Source organism: Galleria mellonella, unplaced genomic scaffold (genome assembly GCF_026898425.1).
Source record: "Galleria mellonella isolate WM207_F2 unplaced genomic scaffold, CSIRO_AGI_GalMel_v1 utg65, whole genome shotgun sequence".
NCBI lineage: Eukaryota > Metazoa > Arthropoda > Insecta > Lepidoptera > Pyralidae > Galleria > Galleria mellonella.
In genome coordinates this window covers 11,616,503-11,637,415 of record NW_026442138.1, presented here as the reverse complement: position 1 = coordinate 11,637,415, position 20,913 = coordinate 11,616,503, and the positions used below count along the sequence as shown (strand labels likewise).

The 20,913-nt window shown below is 34.3% G+C and overlaps 1 protein-coding gene across 4 annotated transcripts in view; it reads right to left on the bottom strand.

The window, feature by feature from the left end:
• The window catches only part of LOC113513887 (zinc finger C2HC domain-containing protein 1C), a 47,881-nt gene that overhangs the window by 5,362 nt on the left and 21,606 nt on the right, over window positions 1-20,913 (bottom strand). For 2 of the 4 annotated variants that reach the window (XM_052900489.1, XM_052900490.1), the window contains exons 2-7: window positions 6,970-7,134; window positions 5,896-6,099; window positions 4,108-4,185; window positions 2,743-2,903; window positions 1,720-1,813; window positions 1,062-1,112 (exon numbers count right to left, since the gene is read on the bottom strand). In XM_052900489.1, coding sequence (XP_052756449.1) covers window positions 1,062-1,112; window positions 1,720-1,813; window positions 2,743-2,903; window positions 4,108-4,185; window positions 5,896-6,099; window positions 6,970-7,134 — 753 coding nt within the window. Of the gene's footprint in view, window positions 1-1,061; window positions 1,113-1,719; window positions 1,814-2,742; window positions 2,904-4,107; window positions 4,186-5,895; window positions 6,100-6,969; window positions 7,135-17,858; window positions 18,080-20,913 lie in introns of those variants that run through there. The other 2 variants (XM_052900487.1, XM_052900488.1) reach the window with 2 other exon arrangements.

The following is a 20,913-nucleotide window of genomic DNA, read 5'->3' as shown; positions in this document are numbered from 1 at the left end:
CACCGTAATGGAATTTTTACTCAAAAACTCACGGACAACAAGAGAGGTGTGGGCAGGGGCATTGTCGTGGTGAAGAATCCAACGCCCCTCTCGCGCCAATTCTGGACGAACTCGTGCCACACGAGCTTTGAGGCGTCTGAGCACATCGACGTAGAATTTTCCATCAACTGTCTGGCCTGGAGGGACGAATTCTTGATGGACAATCCCCCGAACATCGAAAAAAACAATCATCATTGTCTCGGCCCTCTCTGAATCTTTTTAGCCACTTGTGGACGGTTGGTTCCTTCACAGCATCATCCCCATAAACTGTTCTGAGATCGGCAAAAATTTCACGGCCATTCTTGCCGAGTTTCGAGAGAAACTTGATTACGACGCGCTGCTCTTCAACGGAAGCGGGCTCCATGCCGACGGGGTTTCGTTAAGAGGTAACTTCACAGATGGCGTGACAAGCCAGTTCGCACCGCACGGCGGTCAGACCAGAACTGAAGCATTGTTAGGGACATAAGGAAGGGGTCCTGCGCTTACCTGGCCTCCCCACTCCTCTTTCTCGCATTCCAGAACACTTTTATACGAACTTTCCGGACAGACCTCGTATTAACACTTAGGCTATCTAAAATAGTGCAAAACGCATAGCCCATTTTGAAACTCATATCTTTTTCTTGTTCTCTTATCCTAATAAAAATAAAAGTCTAAAAAACTTATACTTTTTCAATTTACGTTTGTAATAAATTATTTCTATAATAACTTATACTTGTTTGTTGTACGCGTCTGTGTAGCTTAACTTCAGGCTGTAGCTGAAAATCAGTGCTTTGCTTTTAAGCGAAACTATCACTGAGCTGTAGCCTATTTGGGTCACTGCGACACACTTGTAAAAAACATATTTTCATACTTTATATTTTGTTTTATATTTTAAAAAGTGTAAATAATCTGATTGTATAAACTCATTTGTTGATTTACGTGTGTCATAAATGGCTCAAATAAAGTGTTTATCTATCCATTTTTTTTTAAATTACATTTATAATAAATAAATAAAATTCTAAATGAAACAGTTGTACACTTACAGGATTAGAGCCACGCTGCATGGCCCCTCGGCCCTTATTGTTTTCTGCCACCTGTACGCATGGTAAATAAATTTTGCATTTTCAATTTGAAATATGTTTAATCATAATAAATGATATTTATACTTTCAATTTGAAATATGTTAAATTTAAATTGAAAAATGCCAAATGTCATTTTTTGGCAGCTTTCAGCAATAATTCAAATCTGGAAATGTTTCTTAAATTACACAAATTGCAACCTATTCTAAAACACTTTTGTGAACCGACTATGCATGACAAAATTAAAACGAACGTAATTCAAAGAGATTGAATGGTGAGAATAATAATGGAGACATACATTTATATATATGTATTTCACTAATCCCTTTCGCTCTTAGATATTAAATTAGGTATTGTTTTTGTTGTATAGTTATTTCGTTTATTATACAGGATGGAATTGAAATCATCAATACTCTTTTAAAGGAGAGTTCTATTAGAAGCAATAGGGACTCTATTACTCAGAATTCCTTTATTCCTATATACTTTATATACACTATTTATTTCTTATTATAAACATATTATTAAGAATGGAAAAGGAAGTAGGTCATATTTAATTAATCTCGGTAACGCGGATAAAGCCGCGAGTAAAAAACTAGCGATAAATATAAAGGCGTGTACATACTGCATTGTCACTGGTAGTTTTCCGTGTCGCTGTCGCTGCTGGTGGTTGGGGCTTTGCTTTTACTGGACTAGCTTTGGCGGCTACTGCTGGACTTCTGAATATATAATGTATTGTTGAATTATTAACCTATTTAATTTACTATTTTATTTTATTTTGTACCAGAGGGAGACTTTGTACAAAAGTCGATTGCTTGGGTACCTCTGTTCCATTCGTGTTTCTACCGTGAAGCGGTTGTGTTTGCATGGCTGTGTTTCGGTTTGAAGGGTGGGTGGGATATGACGTGAATTTACAGGGTACAGAGGAATAACACCTGAGTCCTCCTGATGTCCGGAATGGCAACGCATGGGGGGTATCATGGGCGAAACAGTACACTCTGTTATGTCCATGGTACTGCTCATGTCTATAGGCGACGGTTACCACTTTCCATCAGGTGGGCCGTCAGCTTGTTTGCCATTCTAAGTTGTATAAAAAAAAAGCCATTAACTGTACACTGCTGAACATAGGCCTCTAATCCAGGATTTCCCGGGTTTGCAATCGCAGTTAGGCTTTGGTGATTTTTAAGAGGAACGCTGCTGTAATCTTTTATCCATTAAATTTGCTTAGTCGCCTCTTACGACATCGACGGGAAAGAAATAGGTAACCCATACTATGCTAGGACTACAACGGCATACTATATATTGCATTTTCAAAAATATTCAATATAGTTTTGGTTTTTGTACCATTTTATTACTATTATTTTATATATTTTATTTTATTACCTGTCAAAGATATTAGAAGCGGCTCAGAAATATCTAGAGTCGGGTTAAATACATTAATTACAACTTTGTATGTTAGCACACTAGATTTATAACATTGATTTGGCATTTGCTGTTATAATGTTATAATTATTTTTAATGAATAAATAAATAAATAATAAATAAATTTTATTACTATACAAAGATAATAACAAATTTATTCGCACGAGGATCTTCACAATTTTTAAGACAGACACGATATAAATGTAAACAGAAACAAGACACTGACCTCCTCTGCGGTTTCTTGGGCTCTGGTTCTTGTTCAGGGGTTCTAGGCGTGGGAATCGGCGCGAGCGCATCAGGGAATGTCTCATTCTCTAATAGGTAGTTGTTATCCGTTCTGTCCACTTCGTCTATACTGCTGATCAGCTCGCCGTTGCTTTGAGGCAGCTGTGTATAGAATCCGGTATGAGTCAATTGGTTTAAATAATGATATTTTATATTAGTGATGAAAATTAAATGGTAATATCGCCTTTAGGGATTGTTAGTAATGCAGACTACTAGTCCCATTGCTAACAATATACCCTATCAGGTCGACCTCCACGTGGTCTCTCCTGGAAACCATCATGCTGAATTCTAAGCGTATTCTTCACGATGGGCTAACTGACTTGCCCTTTCATTCTATTACTATGGCACACGTGTGAAAAAAAAGAAATTGTTGTTTTATATATTTTGCTTTTTGTTTTTTTTTTGTTGCTATTTTTTTGTTTTTCATTCATTTATCTCTTTTACTGTGTATTATGGGTATGTTTGTATTGTAATTTGTGTGCTGTAAGTAATGTAAATAAATTATCTATCTATCTATTTATCATTCTCACCTATCGACGTTCACGCCGTCCTTTCTAGAAACAATTTTAGTTCTTTCCTGACGAATTCGTTATGATGGGTTAATAAATAACCTGACTTCGTCCTATCAACTCTCACTGATAGGTACCCTGCCAGATTGTACCAATAGCGGAGGCGATATATTTTTTTAATGGTTGATAATGGAATGGTAATCCTGCCTGCGCTATCGGTATACACTGGCGGGGCACCAGTGAGGGACGACAAGTGAGGATGCAGCAAGTCAGTAAGTTCATCAAGACAAATCCAGCAATAAATAAATCACGATGGTTTCCAGGGGGAACCGCGAGGAGGTCACCATTGTAGTTAATTCTAGTAGTGATTCTAGTAGTGTAACTGATCTGCTTTCATCCCTCACTGGTGCCCCGCTAACGTATACAGTTAGCGCAGGCAGGTTACCACTCCATTATCATCTATTAAAAAAAAATAGCTAAATAACTTTTTTTTTGATGGGTGAAAATGGTATGGTAACCTCGCCTGCGCTAACGGTATACGCTGGCGGAGCACCAGTGAAGATGAGAATGAAAACAGGCCAGTTAGCCCATCATGATGAATTCATCAGGAATTAACCATGATAGTTTCCAGGGAGAACCGCGAGGAGGTCGACCTGGTTATATTGCTAGCAATAGGATTCTCAGTCTCCATTACTAACAATCCCTTTTCCCCCGCTAAATAACTATTAGGTCGTAATAAGGGTCATCGATAGTATTCAGTAGTGTTTGTTGCAAGCACCGTGTCGAACACCACTTACCGGTGGTTTCACGGAGTTTAGATCCGGCTCGTGATTGTGATTGAGATCGCCGGAGCCGTTCACTATGTTTTCTATTTTCTGAAATGTAAAATATTAACGTTAGAAATGATTAGTTTTCTGTTAAAGAAAGTTACAGATTTTGTGTACCTATTGTTAAATGGAATGAGATGGTTTACCAGAGGGCGACTTTCTACAAAAGTCGATTGCTTGGGTACCTCTGTCCCATTCGTGTTTTAACCGTAAAGCAGTTAGTTGTGTTTGCATAGCTGTGTTTCGGTTTGAAGGGTGGGATATGGCGTGAATTTACTGGGTACGGAGGAATAACTCCTGAGTACTCAGGAATGGCAACGCATGGGGGGTATCACGGGTGAAACAGTATACTCTGTTATGTCCATGGTACTGCTCATGTCTAGGTATAGGCGATGGTTACCACTTTCCATCAGGTGGACCGTCAGCTTGTTTGCCATTCTAAGTTGTATAAAAAAAAATGGTTTTTGATAGTGTAAATTGCTTTGAGGAATAACTTGTATTTGTGTACATAGAAAAATTATAACCATGTCCTTGCCCATGTACGTCCTTTTTTGGCAATGTTTTATCAGTGAAACTGAATATTTTCCGAGAAACTACAGCATGGTGTTCTTTAAAAAAGAGGTAAAGAGATCTCTTTAGGGTCGGCAATGCGGGCGTAGTGCCCCAGTATTATAGGCGTTTATAGGCTACGATAACCGCTTACCAGGTAGGTTGTATGCTTATTTGCCACTTCAGCGGTATAATTTTTTTTTCACAGAAACCTAGATTGTGATCCTTAAAAAAACTGTCTTCAATTGTGGTAAAACCAGTTATTTTATTAAATTTTTTTAATCGATTTTGATAAAGTTTTCATAGAACCAATCTGTAAATATATCCTTTCAGATAAAAAAAGATTTTTCCAAATCGGTTTACAAATAACGGGAGTTATGAAGTAATAAATATATTTAAAAAAAAAAACATTCGAATTGGGAAACTTCTTCGTTTTGAAATTGGTTGAAAAACGAAAAAAATGCGCTCTAATAAGGTGCATTCAACTTTCAAGTTGATATAAGCAACTGAAATTTTTGTTGTTTTTTAAAAGCATGGTTTTAGTTTCAGTTTAGAAGAATAAAAAAATATGTTGCATCCGTAGAGACGCAAACATCTGGGACCCAATTCTGTTGCGTATACATCTGGAACAGCTACATAAGTATTACATATTGAAGCCTCAGCGGAATGCCGACGAAATGATCGTTAAAAGAAAACCCTTTGAACTACAACAATAAAGTCTAAAATAGTTTCACAAATCAAATGTGTAAAACTGTCATCATTGAAGTATTTGTAATTGAGTAAAATGGAACATTGAACTGAAACTAAGATCTACTTCTATGTACAACGAACTTGAAGCATATAGGTAATTAAAATTGCAGAATATGTAGTAAAGTATGAAATGTTTCGTAAGTCATCACTGGTACTTACTTTATTTCATTACAACTGTAATTGACTCACACATTTTAAAATGATGATGATGATTTAAAATGTGTATTGTATTTTACACATTTGTATCAGCCATCAACTATCCACCGCTGAAAAAAGCCTCCCCCAAAGGGGGGTTTGGCCAGTAGTTGCCATGCTTGGCAGGCGGTAACCGCAGTTTAACTTCAGTGATATTTTAGAGTTAGTTACCTCTTACAACATCCACGAGAAAATATTTAGCTCATTCTATGACGGACCCAAATGCTTTTTTAGATAAACAACATTTTGTCAGTAAATACTCACGTGCTGTTGCTTTTTGACAGTATGCGAGCTGAACGTTTGCTTTGTAGTCTTCTTCTCAACGCTGACCCTAGAGGTGGTGGAAACCTTCGTGTAGCCGTTAGGTAGGGGCTTGCGGGCAGGCCGTTCTGTGTTGTGTATCGGTTGCAGGGGATAGCTCTTGTCGATGCCGGCTTTTGTGCGACGCTCTTCGAACATTTGACGGACCTATAAATTGAACGGTTTCTAAATAAACCTCATCAGGCTTCGTGGCATTGTACTCAACCAGCCCATGTGTTGCCTACCATTTTGACAAAAGGGAAAAGGATTGTTAGCAATGGGATCTAATAACCCCATTGCTAGCAATATATCCTATCTGGTCAACCTCCACATGTTACCCCTTGGAAACTAAGTACTGAATCCCAGGTATATACATCACGATGGGCTAACTGACCTACCTTTTAATTTTCACCTGTCACCCCTAACTGGTATCCCGCCAGTGTACAGCGCGGGCGGGGTTGCCATTCCATTATCATCCATTAAAAAAAAACACCAAGAGTTTTTCAATTGTCGCCTACTATGGTGATCGGGGGAGAGGGAAAGAGATTGTTAGTAATGGAATCTAACAGTCCCATTGCTAGCCATATACCCTGACGGTTAACCTCCACGCGATTCCCTCTAAGAATCCACCGTGGTTAATTTTGATGAATTCGTCAGGATGAGTCAATTGATTTGTTCTCATCCTCATCTATCATCCTTAACTGGTGTCTCGCCAGTGTATACCGATGATTGAATATACCGAGAATGGTTCTTACATCACCCTTCTTAAAGTCGTTTGAAAATTATCAATATCTTTTCATGACTTACGGTGATAGTTACAATTTTCAGCCAGTATGTGTTACTCAGTAATACAATTATTTATTTCTCTTAGCTTTGTATATTTGTAAACATGCTGGCTCCCTATGGATAAGTGGAAAACAAATATATCTGAAGTTGCTACGATACTGCGCGAATGAGGAAGAACAGGACACCGAATATTTCTGTCGCGTTCTATTTCATTTTACTATAGTCTAGAAGATAAGTCCTGGTTTCCGTTACCTTCCCAGGCTGGTGTGACACGGGCGGCGGCTGTGGTGGTGACCCAGCTCCGACTCCATTGCTGGGCGAGTGTCGCACGCGGTCGAGGGCGCGGGCTTGCTGCGCTTCATACAGTGAAGCAATCTTCAGTTCCCGCTCTTGGAGCTGCTTCTGTTGGAATCGAGCCTGGTGAAAAGAGAAACTTTTGATCAGAAAATACAACAGTATCGAATTGCTGGAGATTTTTTTTTTGTATAAAAGCATACAGCTTGCCTGGTAGTTTTTTATTTATGAGACAAAAATGGAATGGTAAATCTCATATGCTCTATCAGTGTACGCTGATGAACTACTAGTGAGTGATGATAGGTGAGAACGAATACAGGTTAGTTGACTCCTGGTGATGAATTCATCAGTAAACCGCGGTGCTTTCCAAAGGCCGAGTTGAGATCGATATTGCTTATTATAAGAATGTTTCCTCTAATAGATTCATTCTATAATATATTGGGGATTATTGTCATATGATTGTTGTTTTATTGTTTTATTTAATTGGTATTCTATTTACCTTGTATAACTTTTTTTCCTGTACTTTTCCTGCACTAGATTATCCGCTAATTATTTTCTCTTTCACTGCATTGAGTTGGTTGGAAGAGATCCCTTTCAGAGATAATCCCACCCTTGCTAACAAGTTATTAAACTAATCGCTGTATCTTTTTTTCAAGTGCAATAAAGAATATATATATATATATATATATATATATATATATATATATATTACTAGATTATCTTTTATAGCAAAAATGTATTTGAATGTATCTGATTAAAAGATATATTATGTATGTATTATATTATTTATTATGTGAGTATTTCAAAGATTATTTTGTTAATTTTGAATTACATATATATTTTTTTTATTAACAGTACGATTGAATACGGTCTAAAATGTTCAGATTCTTATTAGAGGAATAATAATACTAAACGGGGGCGGAAGGTCGGCGCCCACGCGCCACTAATGCCCGAGAGACAACCTGTCAATCGTTGCATATTGTTCTATTGACTATTATTTCCGTCATTTGATTGTAAAGGCCGAGTCTTTAGAATGGAAATAAATGCTATCTTCACGCTAATAGAATTAATTGAGTAGATAGACAGAACCAACAACACTTATGTCACAGATGGCTTGGTGAAAGTAGTAGGATACAACTGGATTTCAATTGTTCAAAATAGATTAAAATTGAGAAGGTTGAAAAGGGTTACCACCAAAGAATTATTCGATTAAGGTTTAGGATGATGAGATGAGATGAGGCAGGGAAGACGAAGTGGTGGTAGTAGCGTATTTAAGATTATTTTGCAGGAGGGGGGAGGAAGTGGGCTAGTCCCTTAAAAAAGATGCATATGTACTTTTAGAGATAGGTTTGTGTGGACGAAAATTTCTGCTCGTGATTCTGAGGTGCACATAGCCCATGTAGTGGATCCACTTAAATACGGCAACACTAAATGCCAAAGGTGTCGTCTTACATAAATCTCTTGTTTTATTTACTTATAACTAATTTCAGTTAGACTTATTAGTGTAGGATATATCTAATAAGGAGATCTCAGTTTGATCTTATTTGTTTTTTTTATACAACTTAGAATATCAAACAAGCCTAGGTGACCGACTCAGGTGTTATTTCTGTCTTTTGTCAGGTGCCATTGCTGAGGATTCAGTTGTTTCCTCTGTACCCTGTAAATTTACGCCATATCCCATCCTTCAAACCGAAACACAGCCATGCAAACACAACTACTTCACGGTTGAAACACGAACGAGACAAAGGTACCCAAGCAAAGGACTTTTGTACAAAGTCTTACTCTGGTACTTGCTTCCTTTCATTTTTGCATTGTGTATCAATGCAACAGTCATAGAAAATTAATAGCACACATTGTGTATAAATATCATTTTTCAAGTCTAAACATTGCTTCTTGCGGCTGTGACACCATGACAGGAGTATATATTAGCTGCTAATGGGCTAGAGACGGGAGAAACCGTTACATAAAATGACTATTGACTCAAGATCATTAAGATGTTTCCTTTGGCGACTTTGTCGTATTGTAATATTGAAGTTGTCTATGGGAACGGGGCCAGTAAAAAAGTTACCAGGGCAAATAGACTTACGTCTCTAGTTAGGAAGAGATGCTTACCTCCTTATTCATAAAAAAGTCAAATCTCTTATAAATCTATTTTAGCTATTAAACTGTTTTGTCTCTTTCTTTTACACAAAATTTTCAATTTCAAAGAACATATCAGAACAATTATTACACTATTTAACTACTATTAACTATCAGACTTTAGATAGAATAATAATAACTCCAGCAGTTAGAGTAATTGTACCATTTCTAATAAAAAAGAAGTTTTTTTTTTATGCAACGACAACAAGATGACGGCCCACTTGATGGAAAGTGGTAACCGTCGCCTAGACATTATTAGTGCTATGGACATAACAGAGTATACTGTTTCGTCCATACGTTGCCATTCCTGAGGACTCGGGCGTTATTCCGCTGTACCCTGTAAATTTACTGCCATATCCCACCTTTCAAATTCAACACAGCAATGCAAACACAACTCTTTCATGGTAGAAACACGAATGGGACAGAGGTTCCCAAGCAACCGACTTTTGTACAAAGTCTACCTCTGGTAAAAAAGCTTCTGTTAATTAATACAACTTTACTTTTATTGTAATATTATTAATATTTTTTTTATTATTACATTTGAATATCCAATACAACAAGTATTTATTTAGAACTTTGATTTTTTGCTAATTATTCTTGGTGGCGAATAATCCCACGGTTTCAATACCATTGGCCAAGTTCATTTGGTTGTTTAATAGGTTTCTAATGTCTTCAATTAATATGCGTGCCACACTTGTATTGCATTGTTTAGTTGTTGCATTGTAAACTCTGAATTAAATTGCATTAAGAAGATACACAGTATAAATAAATAAATACATACTACATATAGATAGATATTTTTATTGTTTCCTTGTTTTGCTTGGGCACCTCTATCTCATTTGTGTTTCTACCGTGAAGCAGTTGTGTTTGCATGGCTGTGTTTCTGTTTGAAGGGTGGGATATGGTAATGAATTTACAGGTTACAGAGTAATAACACCTGAGTCAGGAATGGCAACGCATGGGGGGTATCATGGGTGAAAAGGACTCTGTTATGTCTATGGTACTGCTTATGTCTATAGGCGATGGTTACCACTTTCCATCAGGTGGGCCCTCAGCTTGTTTGCTATTCTAAGTTGCATAAAAAATCCTGTCAGTTCTTCTTAGCAAAAATTGCATTCCGAACGGGCGGAGAAAATATAAAAAAAAAACTACTATTATAAAATGCTTACAATGAGGTTTACTTGAATAAAAATTATTTTTAATCCGATAATAAATTGTCGACTTGTTGCGTACCGGAAAGTGAATGAGGAAATGTACAATAAATTGATACAATTAATTGCCGATACCATACTATACACCCGTGTGGGTGTTTAATCGATCAGAAGATTAACAGGCCAAGGCTCGTACCTATGTGACAGACTTAAACGATAATCATTTACAATGTAATCTATTGCTACTTATTCCCACTCTGAATTGTAGTCTGTTCTTCTAATTATCTTTTTACTTTTAAGTTTAATTACACTAATGCTATAACTTATAAATGCTTATGGGTATTCTGGGTTGTGCCTTCAGATATTTATTCCTCACCGGGTATTCTAGCTTGTAAACCAGGACCATATAAAGAAAATTGAATAAAAAAATTAGCATAGAAAACTTAGTTCAGATGGTAAAGAACCAAGGCATACTGAATTGAATTGATTTTATACTCGTATTTAATATTTTACTTCAAAATTCTTTTAAATTGTACAAGTATGCTGCTTTTGTACCATATATGTATTTATATAAATATATTTATTAATAGTTTTTTTTTAATTATTTAATAGTGAACTAAAGCGTAGAAAAACTTATCTCTGATAACATATAATATGTCGAGTTAGATTGTGAACCCAAAATGAAAATAATTGCAATAGAGACTACACGGCTCGGTAATTTCTTTTGCAAAAGAAACTTTCAACTACTTTGTAAAAACAATTATCCGATGATATCATGATTGAATTATTAATTTAGATAGCATTGAAGTTGGTAATTTTGTTTCTATAACGAGAAGGAAACATAATCGATTGTCGTTTGAAGTTTTGGATAAAAACTGATATTTCACAACTTACAAACGAAAATGAAAATAGGAGGAAATATATATATATACATACATATATGTATGTGGTTTGTTTCTATTATTTTGAATTATCAAATACTTGTAATACAATTTGGAGACGTCAGTCTGTACAATTTAGATAATTATTAAAGTGGATATTACGCGAGTAGCGCCGCGGGCAGTTGCTTGTGTGTATATAAAAAAAATAACGCAAATTCAAGGCACCAGAGAAATCTAAGTACGTAATAGGTTACTACTAATCATTCTACGTGAGCGACGTGAGGTAATATCCATATAGGGCGGCGTGCGCGTGCGCATAAAGAAGGACCGAGACGCGCGGCGGCGACCACGACGCGACGCCACCGGCGACGGTTACTCAGGTTAACAGTCATCGACCTTATATGCAGGTAGATAAGGTTAAGTTAAATAATATATAACTTAAATTATGAAAACTATTTGAATAAGATTTCAAAGTTTTCTGTCCAGCAAATAATTCGTTGTTAGAACAGTTCGCATATTGATAGGATTGCTTGCGTAGGTCTACATTGTTGTTCTAAAATTGAATTTTAATTATATGAAGTCATCATCCGATGGGAAATCAAATAAGTAAATAGTGTTAGCAAACGTCACGGAACGCTTGGCGAATATAATAATAATTATTTCCACTATGAAATCATCTCGAATTTGTATGTCACATCAAATACACTGTGCAAATGTTAATTTTTACATATACTAGCGAAATAGAAGACACTGAATACAGATTACAGATACAATTTACCAGATGGAGACTTTGTACAAAAGTCGATTGCTTGGGTACCTCTGTCCCATTCGTGTTTCAACTGTGAAGCAGTTGTGTTTGCATGGCTGTGTTTCGGTTTGAAGGGTGGTATATGGCGTGAATTTACTGGGTACAGAGGAATAACACCCGAGTCCTCAGTTACCACTTTCCATCAGGTGGGCCGTTAACTTGTTTGCCATTCTAAGTAGTATAAAAAAATATATGTATTATATTATTCATAGATCAAGGATAATATCTGAGGTCTTCCTTTTACGCTGACACGTCACATTCGGCTGTCAAGTTAGTATGGAAGACTCATTTTTTGTCATTTACGATATATTGTAATTTTTTTGTGTATATATTGTTACGTAACTGGATCATTCTTTGAGAAGAACAATAAATACTGTTCATTCATTCATTTTTTTAAAGAAAAATTTAAATATTTTTAAAAGATATTAAAGGTTTTTATTTAGATAGATAGAAAGATAAATAATTTATTTGCATCACTTACAGCACACAAACAGCAAAAGACACAAATGCAATGTGAAAAAAAAAATAAAAAAGATAAATATACAAAAAATAAAAAAAAACACAAAAACAAAATCAGAATGCATAAAATTAGTAACATTTTTTTTTTCTTCATACGTGTGCCACAGTATTACAAAATGGCCACAACTCAGCTTTTTGCTTTAAAAAGAGCAAAACACTGATATTCTGTTGTGGCCAAAAGTATACAACCAATAGAAATTATAGAATGAAAAATTTACTGATGATTGTCGAAAAGGCTGAATTTTAAATTTTACATTTACGTATATAACAGTCTATGAATATGAAATAATAAGAAATTTTTCAATATGATATAACGAGAGTTAAAAGATACGCGCGGAGAAGTTGCGAGAACCGGCTTTTTTATAAAATCTCTGAATACAAATAAAGTTCAGGTAGTGAGGTCAATACGTACATAAGCACGACCTTGTTTTTATAACAATTAGTCACCTTTATTATCGACAAAAATCAAGTGACTGTTAAATTTAAAGGAAGTATCTTTTTATTCTTATAAATGTTAACTAGCTTTATTTAGTCAGTGATAGATTTCATTTATTTCTTTAGAGTTAAATTTCAAAGTAAATAATGAAATAAATAGAAGAAATATAATCATAATTACATAATTTCATTCAAATTATGGTTATTTTTATGTACTTTAACTTATAAAATTTGTTTTTTTTTTTAAACGATAATGTATTAGATTTGAGGATGATATAAAAAGAATAGGAGATACTATTTGAATGCTAAATTTAAATATTTAAATACTGGTAGAGAATCTTACTAGCATTAAGTCCACGTTTGGACCATATTTTTTATTTTGATCAATAAAGTTATTGAAATAAATACCATGAGCCTTGATATATTAAAGATTATGATGTATATAACATTTCCCTATGGTTGCTGGGAGAGAATGCTTTCAACATTAAGTCCCCTTTATATTCATATTCTGTATTAAAACAATAAATAAATAAATACTCAGATTGTCTCTCAAAATGTGTTTGCGAAGCTTCATTTGGGTCTTGGGATGAGCATCCCTCTGCCCCATATTATATATGCCTATGGCCATGAGCCATGAAACTCACCGGTATAATACCTTCAGTCAAATAGACTATGTGTGTAAATAATAAATAAATAAATGAGGAAGATTTGTACCTTCTTCACCGGCACATGATCGGTTGAGGCTCTTTTTTTTATGGTTTGCGGTACAGTATTTAAGGCATCCCGTCCTCGCTATTGGATACGGGTGACGGAATGCCTATACAAGAGGGTACATGGTGGACGCAATATTTGCGGAGCATCAGGAAGGTAGATCGGTTGAGGCTCTTAGAATTCGAATAATCAGTATTTGTAATCACGCTTGGCTTTTGGCCACAACAGAATATCAGTGTTTTGCTTTTTTGAGGGCAAAGCAATAAGCTGAGTTTTGACTATTTTGTGTTATTGTAACACATGCATGAAGGGAAAAAATTGTTACTTCTTTTATGCATTTTGTTGTTTATTTAATTTTTATTTTTTGTATATGTATTCTTTCATCTTTTTTCACTGTGCATATCTATCTATGTCTGTTGTTGTTTGTGTGCTGTAAGTAACGCAAATATATCTATTTATTTACCTTAATTTATCAAGATTACGGGCTATTTTCTCAAGATCAATTCTAAATTCCTCTATCAATCGACACGGAACGACTTTTTTGCGAACATCCTCGAATTGGCCGTTTAAGGCTGACTCACACGAGGTTATATGCAAAGTGAGTCGTGATGTAATGCCGTATACACTACACAGCCTACAACGATGAGTAAGCATTGTTTGTATCTGATACCATAATAGACTGGAACTGCGAACGGTCTGAAGGGATTCATTTTACGTAATATTGTTTACTAGCTTATGTTGATGACACATTAACATTTTCAAAACTTTTATCGAAGTTTTGTAGGTGCTCTTCAACTTTAGACGCTGACTGTACTTGAGGTGATTTTTAGAAACGGGGTAGATATGGTCCCGATTTCCACGCGGCATTTCTTGGGAACTATTGTACTTTATTTTTCCTAAATTATACATTGAGCCGTAGTGGATAATTTATCATGATATGTGTTGACGACCGGCCGATGTAAACTTCTTGCATTTTATCACATACTTCTTTATACAGATTCCCTTTTAGAATGTTCTAATTTAATGATCTCGATTTCGTATTTTTTGACATTGTCATTTCTTGCTTGTTCACTGTACAACATATTTTCTCTGCTTAAATCTGTCTTTATTATTTATCACCACATCATGGTCCACCGCTCTCTAATAATTTTACAACTGGATAACCGTCTTCTCTTTATCTCATCCTCAGTTATCATTTCTTACTGGTAGACTGCTAGCGAAAACCAATGTAGCCTAGAAGTAATTATACTTTCATCGTGTTTGCTCACGATCTGCATAGATTTTGACTGTAAGTTATCCTACAAGAATACATTACTGGGACAAAATTGTATGAGAACTCAGATATTATGTATAATAAAAACAGAAACAATACTGTATAATATATATAATAGGAAAAATCCAAATTTTAATAGTCTTACTCAATTGTATAAAATTCGAAAATTAAAAATAACATTGTTGTTCAGCATGTATTAATTACGTAGGTAATAATTATAAAAATAAATGAAATTATTCCAACAAATTATCCTATGCGTTGATATATAACATAGTCTACGGTTTATCAAATTGTCGTAGAGAGAAGTAACGATTTAACCTTATTTCGTTTTATTAATTCACGCAGTCCTTGAAAATTACAGACAAGAAAATTATACACCATTAAAAAGTGCGTTAAAATAAATTGTTAATCGTGTGAGAGGACCAGATGTTTACTTTTAAGTCGCATTGACGCCAATGCCGTATATGGTCCTTGAAACTGGTTATTGGTTACTAAATCTTTCTTTGTATCTGTTTTGGTTTAAATACTTGTGGGACACGATATACAAAAGTCACCTGGTTTCTCAATACAGGAGATTTTAGTTTAAAAAGAATGGTGTTTTTATGGAACTTAGAGTGATAAATCAGCTGTTTATTTAATGGAAAAGTCATTATTGCCGCTTGTAATCATGATGTAATTATTTGGTAGTTTTTATTTATAGGAGAGTCGTGACAAAGCTTAGCTCAAAAGACCAAAAGTAACAATAACTCGCAAATTTACACCTATTTATAGATTTTTCCAGAGCTTCTGACTATATTATCTGAGATTTGTTGGCATGAAATAATGTAATTTTTTCTTAAAACTTACTAGTCTTATATTACTATGTATTATGTATAAAATTGAATAGAAGTAAAAAACAAAACAAACAATTCAAGTTTTGTTGAAATTATCATAGAAACACTATTTAATTTAAATTTGTAACAAATCGAAACATTCAATCAACTAATCCATTTTTTTTATTTCTACTATTTATAAAATATCAATAATGTTTAAATGAATAAATAAATAAATATCAGCAGACAGTCTTATATGGTCGGATCAATTATACATTTGTTTACAATTTGTTGACCAAATAGGCGACGTGCTGAAGAAGGGCCAAATTAAAAGTACCCGTAACCGGTGAGTATGTATGAAAAGATTGATGAGTGTAGAAGAAGCGAAAGAGGTTTGTTTGAATCGAAGCATTTGGCGTTCCTTTGTTTCTGCCTACCCTAATGGGAGACAGGCATGACAGATATGTATATAAGTATGTACAATTTTATTAAGTTCCATTAAAATAGATAATATCTGTGCCTCTCTGCAACTCTCAAGGGAAAGCCACTGGTTAGTTTCCTTGGTTATAAGTTACTGGTCATTCTATTTGAAGAGTTAATAGAAACTATTTAATATTTAATTTCTTCAAGTTCACGCGGGTCAAGGGCACCATACTTAACACCATTTGTTAACATTTCTATAAGGACTCGAGTTAAACATGGTAATCGATACTTTATGACGCACGTGCCAATGCCAACGTTTTTATATCCTAATCAATTAAAGAAATGAAATCCCCTTAGTAATTGAACATATTAGGACTGTCCATTCTTGGAAATTTTCTATTAAATACTTGTAGAATCGAAGATTGAATGAAAATTTGTCCATTTTTCTTTGATGTTTCCTTTTACGAAATTATTGCTTAGACATAAAGCCGCCTTTTGTATCATTTCTCATTAAAATTAATTGTATTTATTAAATGGTTACACCATTTAAAGTAAATAAATATTTCCTAAATATTCACTTACTTAGTTGCAGCTTTGAAGTAAATTTTATTTGTAACGAAACGAATTATTTGGAATTAAAAATTAAACTACTGAACCGATTTTGATAAAATTTCTACGGGACCAATATTCTTTCATATAAAAGAAGAATTTTCCAAATTGGTTTAAAATTGACGGAGTTAAGAGGTAACAAACATAAAAAAAATAAAAAAGTATACCTTAATAATAAGTAATTCCGTTAATTGAGTACCTCATTCTTTTTAAAGACGGTACAAAAATTAACAAAGAGAGTAAATGTTTATGGATTCCCCTACCATAAGAATTAATAAGTAATTAGATAATATTTTTATCACAACTACATATTCGCAATAAGCACTTTACTGTAAGCGCCGCTTCTTTTGTACTATAAGAGTATTATAAATGTGAAAGAGAATTTGTCTGTTTGTTACTTCTTGACGCCTTACTAGCTCAATCAATCCAGAGAGTATTTGGGTTGAAGAAGGACATAGGTTACTTTTTTCCGGTCAATAATGTATTTAGGTCACGCAAACGAAGTCATGATTAAAAGCTAGTAGTATACGAGTATTTATAACACAACGGAAATGTAATATTATTATTTTATCTTCATTCCATCTCTTAATACGTGTTCATACTAATGCCTGTGACTTCGTCGGCAGATTATCTTTCGAGAACGCGAAATAAAAAGTATTTCTAAATACAAATATAGTTTATGGTCTACCTGAAAATCTAATTAGCTGTATAATATACATGAACGTGATTTTTATATATAAGAAAAAAAGAATTACATTGTTTAAAAAATACCAAAGTATTTGTTAAAATCTAACCTTACACATTGTAAGGTAAGATTTTTAAATTTGATATTAGAGACCCTATAGTCACAAGGACTAAATATTTTTTAATTAAATACTACTACATATTAGTTAGTCTTAGTCCATTTAACCAAGATATATCGATTGCCTGGTGAGAAAGTATCCTTTGTAGTTACTTCTCCACCCGAAAAACAATGTGCATACCAAACTTCATGACGATTACTGCATCAAGAGCTAAAAATTCATTTTCACATACATAATGTTAAAAGCAGTAAGGATTTTTAAATGGTAAACATATATATTTTACCTTAGGACTGGGTAGTGTTAGCCATCCATTCCGTATATCGCTAGGGTCTGCCCCTTCCAAGGACACGGAAGATACGCTTCGGGGACCACGGGCCTTCCAATGCTCTGGCTCCCACCAGTTCACGTGGTCAACCGACCGGGAAAAGTTACGTGTTTCCATTGTAACAATTGTATTTCTATTGATAAATCCTTAATTATGCATTTTAAAGACAGTATAGATTGACATAATATGCCACCACCAACACAAGTTACTTGTACAAGTAAGTCAACAAAACATTTACTATGAATTTTATGCAGTTCTCAAGATCTTTTAAACACAAATCACGTGAACTCCTTCTAAAATATAACAGCTGAATGAAAGCAACTCTACAGGGGTTGTTTGTTTGCCATCTGGTCGCTTAGCAATATCCACGTGGCGGCACCAATGTCACAGCGTTCACAACCATGAATAACCCATGACCTTTGTGCATTACCGCAACTTGACCTGGTGAATGCAATTCGTGATCAAGATATCCTTATTACCAAGTTATAGAGTTTAAAGTCGGATAAAGTAATTAAACATTTCCCGTACAGCGTTGATGTTTGTATAGTTTTATTTCATTAACAATAAGGTTCAGAATGAAACTGTTGTTACGATAGCGTATTCATTGTGGATGTAAACAATGATGGGACTGTCTTCGGTTTCTTGCGGCTTTAGATCATTTACACGATGGATTGCGTGCTCATTTACACGGTTTTGATAGATAAACTATTGGTTGTAAGTGTTTAGATTTATATAGATCACTGCGCAACCAATTAGCAGTTAAGAGATGGTTCTGTGACAGCCTGATTTATTAACGGTCGGTTTAGTTCACTATTCTTAATTTAATTTACTAAGTATTGACAACTAAGCAGAATGGAGACGAAAATATTCCGTCTAACTTTTTCAGGTATTTAGATACTCTTAGATTGTATCTAGGGGTATGTAATAAGTATATATTCATATCCTAGGGTTGAACAAAGTATTCGTCATGGTAGTGTTAGGTTAATTGCTTTTGGAACAGTTTTAAAATTTAATATATCTAGGTATTGGGGTAGATTTATAATTGCGTGCAAAATAGATAGAATTTTCTCTTAGTTGTTGTTTATTAGCTATCAACAAATTTTCTAATTTTCAAATCTCCCCTTTAGAAAATTTGTTGTTAGCAATACGTCCTGGAAACCACTCAAAAAACAATCACTCAATTTTTTTTATTTTTGAGTGATTTGTTACAACAGGCCAATTGAGTTGACTTTTTTCTCATCCCTCATCTGTTTCTGGTACACCGATGGCTTACGCTATCAGGGTAGTAATATTGCAGTTTGGGTTATCATTTTCATCCAAAAAAATAACTATTACTATCAAACAACATGGATAGCTTACTATTGGATTTAGTTTCAAGTTTTCATAGTAATTTATGGTGAAAATAGGCAATGAAATTTTCATTTGTTTCTCTCCATACTTTCTACTTTATCTTTTAAATAATAATAACAATGTTTATTTTTTTATTACATTTAAAATAATACCATAGATACATCAATGTTGTAGAAAACTGGGGCCTGAACTGGGTATCCGAAGAACCTGTATCACAAGGCACCAGTATATAGTAAATATCTTGTAGCTTTCCTGATGCAGGTTACGAAATCAGTCTGGTTTCAAATTTGAAATCACATAATAAAAGAAATTCTAGACTGAACCGCAAACTCTATGGAAGTGATGTATAAGCGTATTTGTCCATCGCCCACGCGTCTATGTTTGTCTGTCCATAATTGTCTACATTAAAAAAGGCTGTATGTGAGTCATACGTCTCATTGTGAGCGGTAGCATGTTGAGACTCGTGACGTCATCACTTTCAGTCTCTTTAAATAGAAGTAAGTGTTCATATCATGCGGTGTTTATAAGACGCCAGTCCCAAACTAAGCACAACAATTAAAACTAAAAATTTAGCAGAATGTCTTTATATTGAGAGCTTTAATTTCTAGGTACATATTTTGATGTGTCTTTGAATAAAGAAGTTGAATGCTAATTAGAAAATTTTCTTGAAAGGCCAAGACATTTCGAGAAATTTCCTAAGTTTTAAACTTAGGTTGTGAGTTTTCTCAGCAAATGGTAATTGTTTAGTTTCTCATAAAATTACCAATGTCATGAGATCAGCACCAAATCATCAAAGCATCATCAGAGAGCAAGATAAAGCCTAAAAATGCTGGTTAACACGAATCGTAATAAGATTCATTCCGTATAATAAGTCGAGTTCAATGATCATCTTGCATGGAGGGCAAACTAGTTTCATCGGCTGATTATATAAAATAATTAGGGAAATGTGTGTTTTTAAATACTTTATAAATAAAGTTTGAAAAATGTAGACATAAAAAAATCATAACAGAAAGACAGTTTTGTAATTTTTTTTTAATTTATGCTCATTTTTACATATGTAACTGTAGTTCAAAAAGGACAAAGATAAAAATTCATTAAATTCTAGTTGTTGTGTTGTAGGTATACATAAATAGATAAAAATTAACAGCATTGACGTCCAACCGATATGTGTCGCTCAAGAAACGATGGGAACCCACCACCAGTGCATACCACATGTTCTTTAGCCTTGAATGTCGGAAATAAATGATTAAGTTACATACATCTTCGTTTATTATTGCTGGACTTTATCTTATATTTAGCAATGTCGACGACCTGTGATGTTAACGACCTCTATCAAATTAAACAATAACTTTATTACCAACTTTAGAAACGATTAAACTATTTAAATATCTTTTTTGTTAAGTGTCGTCACAATTCGATATGGTTATTAGCTTTTATTTGCTTATATTTTTGTTATAAAGCAATTAATATACCTATATAGCATTATTTCAATATGAAGTCGAAATTTAGTGAACTAAAATTAAAATCGACTTATATTCTGAAAGTAAAAAAACCAGTAATATCGATTTAAAAACTAAACTGCTGAATCAATTCGACAAAAATCCTATGTAACCAATCTGAAAGTATAATGGGCCGGAGATATGAGGTGACAAACATATAAAAA